Below are 13,403 nucleotides of genomic sequence, written 5' to 3' on the forward strand. Positions count from 1 at the left end.
TTCCCCAAAGAATCCTGGGAAATGGAGTTTGTTAAGGATGCTGAGAGTTGCTAGGATACCTCTATTCCCCTCAAAATTTTCAGAGTTGTGTAACAATCAACTCCTCTTCCCATGGAATTCTGTGAACTGTAGCTCTGTGAGGGAAACAGGGGGTCTCCTAGCAACTCTCAGCACCCTTAACAAACTCCATTTCCCAAGATTCTTCATGGGAAGCCATGTCTGCTAAAAGTGGTATCATAGTACTCTGATAGTGCAGATGGGGGCAGAGATGGGCACCCCCAATTTCATGTACAGTAGTACCTTGGTTCTCAAACTTAATCCGTTCCAGAAGTCCGTTCCAAAACCAAGGTGCACTTTCCCATAGAAAGTAATGCAAAATGGATTAATCTGGTCCAGACTTTTAAAAACAAACGCTAAAACAGCAATTTAACATGAATTTTACTACCTAATGAGACTATTCATCCATAAAATGAAAGCAATAAACAATGTACTGCAGTCACACAATCATTCAATCAATCAGTACCTGAACTGGGTTCCACAGTCACAAAAACAAAAAAAAAGAGTCACAAAAACACAAACACAAAATAAATAGCAAAAACAGACGGACCTCAGTGTAACACTCAAAACGGAAGTGTGGCACTCAAATCAGAAGCGTACACTCAAAACGGAGCACGTTTGGCTTCTGAAAAAGGTTTGCAAACTGGAACACTTACTTCTGGGTTTGCAGTGTTTGGGTTCCAAGTTGTTTGAGTACCAAGGCGTTGGAGAACCAAGGTATCACTGTACAGAAGTTAACCGGCCTGGAAGTCAAACCTTACTTTATGCCTGGCTACAGGGCAGGAGCCTCCACTGTACCTGAGGACACTAAACTAGCGCACGGGGTGCAGGATAGGCCCCACATGGCACAAAACGCAGCATCCCAACCCATCACCTCTCTTTGCTGCCCCAAACACTGTAGCCACCCCCCAATCTTCCTGATGATGATGCTGGGCCTGTTTGAATGGACAGTTCACCTGTAGGAATGGCACAGGCAGACAGATTTGGATTTGAGGAACAGCAGCTTTTAGGAGACAAAAGTCAGAAGGTTTCCAGCTGGAGTTGCTGGCCAGAGGTGCCCAGTAACCTCTTGGGGCCCTTATGCTCCTTGCAGTAGGAAAGTCTGTCTCTCTGTACTCACGCTTGGCTTGTATATATTTGTAAAGAAAGCAGCTATTACAAAGATCCCGTAAGCTTTTGACTCCTTTTCAAAGGAAGCGAAACCCATTCGGCAGCACTACACCTCGAACTTCTCCCTGCTTGGAAGTAACAATGCTTTTCTGCTGCAGAACGGGATACACAAAAACACCCACAAGCCTCAGTCCAGCTGCGTACACACCCTGTCAGAAAATCGGCCGCAGTGCCAATTTGGCAGGGAGAGCCAAGTGACGATGAGGCCCAAATCCGGTTCCTGAACAGCTCCCCTGTACTGTTGCCAATTTTATTTATTAAATTTACATCCGGCCTGCCTTCTATAATTTGAGCCCAAGGCAGTATTTGTAGGGTTCCCAGGTGGTCGCTTTAGCAGGCAACGACAGCATCCGGATTTCCTTCGCTTCAGGAAGGTTGCTGAGCCATGTGCCTTGAAGCCAGGTGTGGGCAGATGTCAGACTTGCAAGATCTTCATGGGTTTGCGCTAGAACACCCAAGGCTCGCCAGCAGGAGCCAGCGGCAAAACAGTGGTTCAAGGAGCCAGACCCAACATGCTGGCTTATGGGGCAGAGCCAGTTGTCTCTCCCAACCTGGGTATCAGGCACAGAACTTGCTTGGCAGTGCAAATCTACATCTGAGATGCTGCAGAACAGAGATTCTAACAGCCCAATATTTTTCTTGGTGTGTGTGTGTGGAGAGGTTTTTCCGTTGCCGATAATTGTTTAAAAATTAGCAGCCATAAATCCTTAGTGGTCTTCTGCAAACCCTCTAGCAAACCAGTATACCCTGATTCGCATTTGTCTTGTCTCTGCTTTTTAAAACCATACCCTGGAAGCTCTGCAATAGCTCTCAACTCGAGCAGAGGAGTCACTGCCGGTGAAGTTTGTGCTGTTCCTCATCCAGCGAAAAGGATGCCTATCTAGGACACTTGCTTCTCTGTGTGTGTGCATGCAAATGACCCCCTCTCCTCACAGGATTGGGATGGTCTTGCGTAACTGGACACTTGAAACTTTGCTCTTTGCTGACCTAATGCATTAACAAGCCTTTAACGCCCGTATGTTTCTAATGCAGGTGGCAAAAGTGGAATATGTTAGAAAAAAGCCAAAATTAAAAGAAGTCCTGGTGAAGCTAGAAGAGCATATGGAATGCACCTGTACGTCGTCAAATTCTAATTCAGATTTTCGAGAAGAAGAAACGGGTATGTTGACATTCGGGTGGGGATGGGCTTTAATTTAAGCTGGAACGTCTGGGTACAGTGTGGCTCTTGAGGTTCTCTGGGGAGCGGGGAGGGGTCTCAAGCACTTAAAACCAGGAGAGTAGAGCAGGTGGTGGTGAGAAGTTCTAATCACAGCATTTGGAACTGTGCTTTACTCGTTTACTTAAATATTCTTATATCACTGCTTTCTGATAAAACGTTCAAGGCGGCTTGCAGCGCAGTATTGGAATACAATGCAATACAATAAAACACAAATCCAGCGATGAAAAGCAGCAATAGGTGGCAGATTTTGGGTTGTGGCCAATTAAATCTTATTTAGAGTAGACCCACTGAAATAAATGGATTTAAATTCATCTCGATTGGCCGCTGTGTGTGTGTTACTTAGCTGGCTACAGCACCGTAACTTAAAACCGAGGATTCACAAGCTAGGAGAGCTAAAATTATCATCTGGGCAGACCAAATGCCTAAGCTCTTCGTAAAGTGACGAAAGGCCTTCAGACAGGGGGAGTGGCGAGTCTCCTTAGTTAACTTTGAAGTCCTCCCCTTCCTCTAGGCAACTCAGCCAGGTGTAGTGGCCAGGAATCAATGCCTTGCTGGCTTTATATCAGGAGGCGCAGTCAGTCAGATTTGCATTGTTTATAGCTAATGGCCACTACAATATAATTCACAAAACACCTGGAGGAAGGTAACACACAAATGTTCAGAAATGTGGGTTGTTGGGGTTTTTTGTTTTTGTTTTTTTACCTTGTCAAGTTCCTCTTATCAATTGAACAAATTAAAAATTCCCTTGGCAGTCAGTGCTGTTTCAGATCAAAAGGGTAATCTGTAGATTTCTCACTGCTAGCACATGCAAAGCTACCCTATTACAGGTAACAAACTTGTTGACATCGGCCAACCACCATCTAATTTTTAAATAGCTCCCTTGTAGAATTTTTAATATTTATTTTTTAAGGGAAGGGAACAATCACTAGGCGAGTTGTATAAAGGGCAAAGCAGAGTACTGTCATACCTTGGAAGTCGTACACCTTGAGAGACAAACGTTTTGGCTACCAAACGCCACAAACCCGGAAGTGGTTGTTCCGGTTTGTGAACGTTCTTTGGAACCCGAACGTCCGACAGGGCTTCTGATTGGCTGCAGGAGTCGCGCCTTGGTTTCCGAACATTTTGGAAGTCGAATGGACTTCCGGAACAGAGTCCGTTCGACTTCTGAGGTATGACTATATAGCATAAGCAGAGGTGAAAGGGCAACAGACAGATTACGAAAAAAATCTCTAAAAATCAAGTACTGTTTTAGATTTGGCTCACACTTGTTGCTGCTGTTTTGCTGGCAAATTTGAGTAATGGTAAGGATTAATGGGAAAGGGCCATTTGTTCAGTCATGGAGTCTTTTCATTCCATTCCCGGCATCTCCAGGCAGTTTTGAGAATCGCCCCCTGCCAGATAACATGAAGAGCATCTACCTGTCAATGTAGACAACTATTGAACTAAACAGACCCAGTGGCCTGACTCATACAATTTAAGACAGCTTCCAGTGTTCCTTTGGCTGTTCAGTTATCATTCTGAACACACTTAGAGAGGAGGGAGTGGGGCTGTGGTACTTGCCCTACTCTCAGGTGCAATATATGCATAGAGTTTGAAAGAACCTGTACCCCAAGATACCCAGTTGCGGTTACAGAGCCTGTACCCCAGGGTTAACCAATGCTGTGTCCAGTTATGGTGCCTTCCCCCCCACCAGACATGCTAATTGGGGCTGATGGAGTTGGTAGTGTACAGGTTCGTACATAAATGGTATGGGGGCAAGAGATACGAGTGGTCTTGATCCCACTCTTCTTTTGACATCAGTTTCATGTGATATCTGAATGGTCCTGTCCCAAATGCTATGCATTTTCTGCACCTGGCAGGTAATACCTTGGAGAGGTAAAACTAAACACCTTAACCAGGTGGAACAAATTACTGTTCTTTTATTTTTTTGGAGAAGGAATAATGGAAACGATTGAATTTTTTAAAATTAATAAATGCATTTCCTTTGGGTGTTTGCTTCTTCTTCTTTTTACGCCATCCCTGCCCTTGTGTCAACAGGAAGGCCTGGGGGGAAAGGTAAAAAACGGAAAAGAAAAAAGTTAAAACCCTCATAAAAAAATACTGCCGCTGACCAGGTAGGACCTGTCTGCTGAAACTACCCTTAATACCACAAGCAACTGAAAATATAATCAGCTATTCTCACTCTCCCACCTAATCACTGTTCAAAAATCTTTACACATGGAGCAGCCAAGAAATCAGAAATGATTGGCTCAGATAATTCTTTTCACGAGTTTCTTTCCCCTTGACAGCTATGCTTGTTGCTGCAAGCACCTCACATCCTTTCTTTCCTTTCCTTTCCATAATTTAATTTTGGAGGGATTAATATTAAACTCTTGCAATCTGCAGCTCCCTGCTATTTTTGAATTGCCGTTGATTTCCAAGGGTGGCTCAGGTCTTCTGTGATAATACTGAAATGCTATTGAACAAGGATCCTTATTTGCTTGATATTTGTTGCATTTATATAACACCCTACTCTCCAAGGAGCTCGAGGGGGTGGGGACACAGTTCTCCCTCTCCTCACTTAAACCCCACAACAACCCTGTGAGGTAGGTTAGGCTGAGAGGCAACAAATGGCCCAAGGTCACCCTTCGTGGCCAAGAGGGGATTTGAACCCTGGTCTCCCAGGTTTAAGTCTCTAATCACTACACCACACTGGCCCTCAAACATTCTGGCCCTCAGACACGCACCATCAATAAAATATGGCCGCCACTTCTATTCCAGCAGGCTTGTACCAGATTTGAACGTGGCCCTAGTCTTCAGGGATATATTAGGAACCAAGGGTGTAGAGTTTTGCTGTAAGAAGATCTACATCACCAGGCATGTCCCATACAAGAAATCTCCCTTAGCATAGTAGAGATGAAGGCAAAAGTTCCTGCGTGTTGCACTGAAAAAGCTGAATTATTTAATGCACTGCGCAAAATGATATGTGTAAAGGAACCGAATGTATTCTATGTCAACTGGATAGTCTTTATGAACTACTGGGGGGGGGGATTGCTAAGGATAGTACTCTGGTCTGCTGCAAGTCCTGTCTTCTAGGTGAGCCCAGAACTTGTGGGAACTGTATTATATAAGCAAAGGTTTGGGCAGGTTAAATCTAAGCATGCAACACAGTCAAAAGAGAACAACAGCGAGTAGTTTCTTGGCTGGATTTAGGAACCCTGCACATTTTGTGTTTTTATCCTGTATTTTTATGTTGTGAACAGCCCTGAGATCCTCAGATGAAGGGCAGTATATAAACTTGATGATGATGATGATGATCATCATCATCATCATCCAGAAGGGGCATGGGCACCACTTTTCTGTGACCACTGGACAGCTCAGAGTGTGGTGCTGATACAAGGTTACAGGACTCTGTGATTCTACATAAATATGATTCATCTCATGGCACTGCCAAGATGTTGAAAGGTTCAGCTCCATTTCTGATGGAGCCAATCCCATGGATCCTTCACATATCCATTCAGGGAATGGAGTGTGGAAAACTCCTGTGGTGCTAGCACTTTAATGCCTAATTTTTTAAAAGCAAGGGTGGTAAGCTGCCTCCTCCTGCCCCTTGCTCCCCCCATTTTGCCTCCATCTCGCACCATCCCTGACCGTTGGCCATTCTGGCTTGTGATTGGAGGCTGACCATCTCCGTAAGGCCGCAAGTTAGCAACCCCTGAATTAAAGTGTGAGAAAGCCACTCCCAATACCCCTGTTATGTCATATAAAGGCCACGTAAGTAACTTTTTAGTCAGGAATGAGGAGGGGGTCCCCCCCAATGATCTTAAGAAGGAAGTTCCGTCTTCTAACCGTACCATTGCCTTGTGCTCCCCATCCCTTTTCTCTTTTGCAGATGTAAGGTGAAAATAAGCTAGAAAACATTTCTCTCTGGGACATGGATGTACATTGTTTGTTACATTCCTGAACCTACTGTGTATGGTGCTTTAATGACTGTATACTTCATTCATTCTCCTACGTTGGGGGGGAAATTGTCTTAAAGAAAGAGAGAGAAAGAGAGAGAGAGAGAGAGACTTCACAAGAAGAAAGAGACAATGTACATTTGTTTAATACGACATCAAAGCAAGTATTGTAGCACTCTATGAAACAATACAAAGTTTCCCTGTCCAAAACAACAACAACAACCCAAGAAGACAACTCAAGAAAAACAAAATGGCATTGGTAGAGGAATACCAAAAGTACCCTGGCAACACAACAAAAGACAATGCTAAATTAAGTGAAGAACAGATTTCCTCTGAGAAGAGCAGTCAATGGTGCTTTCTTTTCTGTTTGTTTCTGTCAAGAAATGTGCCTGCATTCTTGATGAAGATGGATGGACACTGATGGAGTTTAGGCACACATACAAAAAAAGAGAAAAAAAAGAGCAGGAATGTATCAAATGCCACAGCAGACACTTAATAGAAGCAGTGCGATTTTGCTTGACGGTATTTTAACGTCTATACAAAAAAAAAAATCCTTCTGGGGCGCCTTAAGTGGATGTTTTGGTTTATTTTGTTTTTTTGTTTTTTACACCATAAAGTTATTATTAAGCTTTCTTTTTACTCTTTGCCTAGCTTTTTATTATCCTTTTTTTGGACTACATTTACCAATAACCCATATAGAAGACTGCTGTAGCGATGGCGAAACGGGACACACAGACAAGTATGGAATTTCTCCTAGTGGGATGCAAACTAATGAGATGTATTAAAATAAAAATGGTATACCTATGCATAATTTTCTAAATGTTTCTTGGTTTATGTCCCGTTTCCTCTCTCCTCCCCGCCCCCGCCCCCACCCCCCAACCTCCTCCATTCCCGCACACGTTATTTAAAACAGTGGCTTTTCAAAAGTGTTGCCAGGGTTTGTTTGCTTTTTGTCGGCGAAAAGGATTGTAATGATGGAAGGTTTCCTCTGTCATGTACGGCCACAGAGCAGAGATCAGGTGGAGGTGGGGTGGATTCTTGGGTGCATTTTCGTTAACATGAGGCAACGGCAAGGCCCAATAGTATTGGCCCTTGTGTGTGTCAAAGGATGCCCGAGAATATACAGTCATACCTCGGGTTACAGACGCTTCGGGTTACGCGATTTCAGGTTGCGCACAGCGCCCAACCCAGAAGTACCAGAACGGGTTACTTCCGGGTTTCGGCGCATGCTCAGAAGCACCAAATCGCGACCCACACATGCGCAGATGTGGCGCTGTGGGATGCGGACGCTGTGGGTTGCGGACGTGTTTCCACATGGATCCGTACCCAGAATCCTCAGCAACATGCAAGAATTTTGTGGCTGATGCCCAGTGTTTCCTCAACAAGACAGGTCAACAGACCTTCCTGAGGGGAAGAAGTTTGAAAGTCACTGTTGTTTTTTTAGAGACAAAAAACCCAGCGCCACAACTCCCTGATGTGCATAAGCAACCTTTGGCTATATGCGAGCAGTTTGTTTGTTTGTGTGTGTGTGTGTGTGTGTGTTTGGGGTGGGGGGAAGACACCAGTTGCTGATCAGTGATGTTGTAGCAATTGCCATGCCTCTCCGTAGACAAATCCCTTTTACTATTTCACATGTTTAATCTATGTGAGATGTACAAACTCTTCTTGTTATCCGTATTGTATGATGTCACTGTGGCACGGGGGTGACCCTGCCGAAAAGCCTAAATTTCTTTATTTTTGGTATTAAAAAAAAGTTATGCTTTAAGTGTATTCAACAAAATAAGTGGTTTATTTTGTAAAGGTGAAGTTTGTATTTTTTAAAATCTAAAATTAATGGATTTATATACCCAAGAAAGGCTGCTATGTTTTCTTGAAGAAGGAAAAAAGAGCACAGGGTCGGGGGTCAGGGAATGTATATTACGGGTGTGTTTTTCTAGCCGCCATTAATAGTCCATATAATTTTAAATACTCTTTTCATTGTAGCAGGGTAAATGAAAAGACTTAGGCCTCGCCCCTTGCAGCATCCACCCCCAACCTGGGATATCCTCTGGACCTTGTGGGACTTCAACTCCCATCAGCCACAACCAGCATGGCCTATAGTCAAGGATGATGGGAGTTGTAGTCCAACAACATCTGGAGGGCACCAGACTCTGGGTGGTGGTGCTGTCCTGTATGCTCAAAGGACAACATTTTATGTTCCAACCTTCTCTAAATAATTCCATAGGCACAGTGCAATTCCTGAGGGTACTTCAAGCTTGTAAAATCTAATTTATCTCCCCGCTCTGAACCCCAAAGTCCACCAAGTGAAAAACTGTGTTTTAGAAGAGTGAGCATACACTTACAATCAAGGCGTGGTTAAGTGTACACCCAGGATTTTGCTTTTGGTACCAGATCTGAGCTTTTAGTCTAAGAATAAAAAAATCAATTCCTGGTCTCCCCCTGCTCCCCCACAAGGTTTCTTCTTTCCACCATCCTGCTTCTGGGGAAAACGAAAACAACTCAGGGTCAGAAATCTCCAAATCCCCCAGAGATCCACCGGTAATCTGATCTACTCTCTACCCACCCTTGCCGTAGGACGCAGGCAGTAACTGCTGCCATTCTAGGGCTTATGCCCATGCACTCAATTCTGAGAAATGCACAGAGTTCCTTCCCACCTTTGATGGGAACAGGATTGGCCCATGTCTAGGTACTTCCAGAACTGGACGACCTTCAATGTTGCCTCAGACCAGCTGATTTGACCCTTTGAGAATATAGGACTATGCAAGCTGTTTTATGGTAGCCCAGTTGGCCAACTTGCCTTACTAAGTTCCCTTTCATGCCTTAGCTTACGGTACGGCACCTTCTCTTCTCCAAGCCATTCAAGTGTTTGTTGTCAGGTCAGACTAAGTCTAAGTGCTGCTTACACTGACTTGGTGAGGACCCAGAGGTACCTTTCACACATTATGAATTTATATCAAAGGAGTAATCCTACACACTGGTCCTCACCTTGTCTTCCTAGACTGTGAACCATCAGTTTGGATCAGACTGTGTTGGCTGTGGAAGAGTAAACAGCTCAATGTCCACATAGATCATTCTTTCCAAGCACTGGTCATGGGGACCCTCGATACATAAGGGACTCCTGGTTATGGATTTGGGCACTGTGAGGTGTGTCAGAATTTAAACTGAAAGCACATTGTCTTCATACTTCCCCTGTTACGTTTCTAGGCAACTAGGGTTTCATGCACATTCAACCCAAAATGCAAATTCTGGACTAGGATTACCCAAACCCTACATCAGGACAGACCACATTCTGAGATGGGAATAAAACCTCCTTGCTTCTTTTAGAAAACATATTCTTGTTTGACATCATTTTTAGTCTGTTCCTGCTGAATGTGGAGGAACAGCATTTGCTATGCCAAGCACTTAGAGCTATAACCTGAACACGAGAAGCCCTTGGTTAACTTGTCTGTTTTTCTGGTTGTCTCCCTTCCCGTAAGAATTGCAAACTTGCTTCGAAGAAGAAGAGTTGAGGTTGTTTCATTTTGGCAGCATGTGTGCCAAGACCCCAAGTACTGTAGCTTCACACTTGCAGAATACTCATAGCCTTACGTAGGAGCACTTGGGAGTACATAAATTGTGACAAGTGGACTACATAAATGGACGATGTGGTAAGTGGTCCACAATGAATCTGGATAACAAGGATCTTGGAAGAAGTACAGTTCTCCCCGAAATGATTATTTCCCTTCCTCCTGCGCCCCACTTTGTTTTTTATTATACCGATTGTGTAAAATAAAACGAATTATTTACAAAACAAGTTTCCAAAGAAATAGCCTTTTCCTCACATCTCATAGGTACGGACCATGAGGTACGGCGAAGATAATGTCACTGTCTTTAATCTGTGCATTCAAATGTGGATATGCTTTTGTGTGTGCAGTGTTGACTGATCTGTCTCATTTTCAGAAGTAAAAACTACATCTAAGAGAAGGGAAAGGAAGGACATTTCTCATTGATGTCAATAAGGGTGATTTGCTCTTGATTTCATTGTAGCCAGAATCTGCTTATGGTTCCTGCTTATGCTTTCTGGCACTTATTTGTTTTTCCTCCTTTTGCTCCATCCCTCTTGTGCAACTTGACCCTAAGCCTAAGCATTTGAATGAAAAAAATGGGAGAGGTATCCCTGGCTTTGGGGTGTTCAGACTTTAAAGCCACAGTCCTGTTGGCTGAAAAGCATCTACCCCAGTGGTGTGGATAGGAAGAATTGTACTTTAAAGTGTCTGTGCTTGTCTACCACTGAGTATAACAGTCTCACAGTGTTATGCACATGAATGTATGTGTCTACTGAAAAAAGAAATGTATAAAGTGTAATTTATTTATGTCTGAGTGGGATGTGGCAGTAATATTGCTTCAATCTTGATTCCCTTTCACCCCTCCCATCTAAAAAAGAAAATACAGTGGTACCTCGGTTTTCAAACAAAGTCAAACATTTCAGTTTTCAAATGCCGAAAACCCGGAAGTCAATGCTTCTGTTTTCGAACGTGCCTCAGAAGTCAAACAGCTTCCGCTGAGTGTTTCTCCATTAAATTTGCAGGCCACCCTTTGCACCTCAGTGTTCAAATGTTTCAGAAGTCAAACAGTCTTCCGGAACAGATTACATTTGAAAACTGAGGTGCCACTATATTTTAATAGATTTCATATACTGGTGACAATTGTAGATTTCACTGGTTTGGAAAGATCCCATTGCCGTTTGTGGACTTGCAGATTTCTGAGATTGTCCATGATTCTGTTGCATTATGTGGGCAAGATAGAAACCGAACCGGAAAGGAAGACACCTTCCTTTTAACCAGTCAGAGTGAATATTGCTGGTGTTTGTCAGCACTGTTGATCTCTGGGAAAACCAGTGTTAACTGGACCAACCCACACACCTTGATTTGGGGGAGATAAACTGTGTGGTAACAGTACTCAACAGCAGATAGCAGAAGCATCTGGAATTCCTGTTGGAGTTCGGTAGGATATATTCCAGTGGAAGAAGTTCCCAAAATGTGTCCCCAGCCACTGAGAGCTGTGGATGCTAGCAGATTTGCAGCACAATCCCATAAGTGTCTACTCAAAAGTAAATCCCATTGAGTTCAGTAGGACTTACCCCCAGGAAAGTGGATGTAGGACTGCAGCCTTATGCAGAAGAAGGTCCCCCTTCCTTCCCGGCACACACAAGCAAGTGGAGACATGCATATTATCAGCACTAGTCCAAATTTTTTTGCCTTCAAAGGATGGGAAATTGAAGACTGGATGAAGAGCTTTTCAGTAATTATGCGTCTGAGACTTGCAGCCTGAAGGCAATTTCAGTACCACCATATCTTAAAGAGAAGCCTAAAGCCCTCTGGAGCGCTTGGAAGTCCACAGCAAAGCTTCCAGCAGGTTCCTTTCAAGTCAGTCGCTGGTTTGCCGATAAGCAAAGCAACTGTCTCAACCCAGAAATATTGCAGGCTGGTCATCCATGGAGCTTACTCAAACCATCGCTGTGCGGCGGCCCCTAATGTGGCCCCTTGACATTGAGGGCAATTGTTGTGCCTGGGCAACATCCCAGAATGGCCTAATTTGTCCTTTTGAGGCCACCATCCAAAGAAAAGGAGAAGTTGAAGCCTTCTGGCATTCCTGTCTAGTTGCATACTATGGTTTGTATACAGAGTTGCATTAAATCTGTTGTTCTGTTAGGTTTTGTTTTGTGTTTTAGATATTTGGGACCATTCAGCAGCAGCACTCTCCGCTGTAGTTTGAAGTGACCCACTCCATTCTGCCGCGACATCCCACTGCCTGTGTGGAGCCAACCAAAGTCCAGGGGCTTGGAGTGTGCATCAGTGGTTGTACTCCAGAGTGCTTTATATTAGAAGGAAACTTAGCAACAGCTGTGGCTTCTAACCCTGCAGCACCAGCTGGAAAAAAGCACAACTTTGATGCACCTCTTCAAAAACTGAAAGCCTTTGGGCGCCTCTGTGAAGAGAGGCTGGCTTGGAGATGGGGACTGCTCAGATTTGGAGGCAGAACGTCAGTGAATCCCAGCTATTTGGGGGAAGTCAACAGAGAAGGGATATTGCCTTCATGCCTCAAACTTGCGAGCTTCTTGGAGGCAACTGGTTGGGCCATTGCAGGGCATAGCATGCTAGACTTCATCTCTTTCTCCTCCCCTGATCCTGCGAGCTCTCCTCTTTTCCTCTGATTCTGCAAATCACCTGCCACTGATTATTATTATTCTCTTTATGAATCACTTCCTGTAGGGCTTCTAGAAGTGATGTATTTACAGCGGAACCTTGGTTCTCAAACTTAATCTGTTCCGGAAGTCGGTTCCAAAAGCAAGGTGCGCTTTCCCATAGAAAGTAATGCAAAATGGATCAATCCGTTCCAGACTTCAAAAAACAACCCCTAAAACAGCAATTTAACATGAATTTTACTATCTAGCGAGACCATTGATCCATAAAATGAAAGTAATAAACAATGTGCTGCAGACAATCAATCAATCAGTAGCTGAACTGGGTTCCACACAGTCACAAAATCAAAACAAAAAAGAGCCGCAAAAACAAAAATGCAAAATAGCAAAAACAGACAGACCTCAGCGAAACACTCAAATTGGAAGTGTGGCGCTCAAAATGGAAGCGTAACACTCAAAACTGAGCATGTTCGGCTTCTGAAAAAAGTTCACAAACCGGAACACTTCTGGGTTTGCAGTGTTTGGGTTCCAAGTTGTTTGAGTTCCAAGGCGTTTGAGTACCAGGGTACCACTGTGTTGGATTTATTAGTTGCTCTCCCCCCCCCCTTTTACCAAATGTATCTCAAATAGACTTACAAAGCAGTACGAAGTTTAAAACCAGTTTAAAGCTAAAAGAGAAAAGTAACCCCTCCATACCTATAAAAGGCAGGTCTAACGCATCCCTCTTCTTCAAAGAGGACACAAATATTGAAACACTCCAAAACCTGTTAAAAAGAAACTTTTTTGCCTGGTGCCTAAATGTAGAAATATGTGCAATGGACTTAGCAGATATAAAAAC

At 43.8% G+C, this 13,403-nt stretch overlaps 1 protein-coding gene across 2 annotated transcripts in view; it reads left to right on the forward strand.

Moving 5' to 3' along the window:
- Window positions 1-7,195, forward strand: part of PDGFA (platelet derived growth factor subunit A) — a 62,010-nt gene extending 54,815 nt beyond the window's left edge. Inside the window, exons 5-7 of one of the 2 annotated variants that reach the window (XM_053364169.1) lie at window positions 2,260-2,386; window positions 4,484-4,560; window positions 6,318-7,195. In XM_053364169.1, the coding sequence (XP_053220144.1) occupies window positions 2,260-2,386; window positions 4,484-4,539 (183 nt within the window). In that variant the 3' untranslated portion in view covers window positions 4,540-4,560; window positions 6,318-7,195. The remainder of the gene's footprint in view (window positions 1-2,259; window positions 2,387-4,483; window positions 4,561-6,317) is intronic. The other variant, XM_053364171.1, reaches the window with a different exon arrangement.
- The last annotated feature ends 6,208 nt before the right edge of the window (window positions 7,196-13,403 follow it).

This window comes from Podarcis raffonei, chromosome 14 (genome assembly GCF_027172205.1).
Source record: "Podarcis raffonei isolate rPodRaf1 chromosome 14, rPodRaf1.pri, whole genome shotgun sequence".
In the NCBI taxonomy this organism is placed as follows: domain Eukaryota; kingdom Metazoa; phylum Chordata; class Lepidosauria; order Squamata; family Lacertidae; genus Podarcis; species Podarcis raffonei.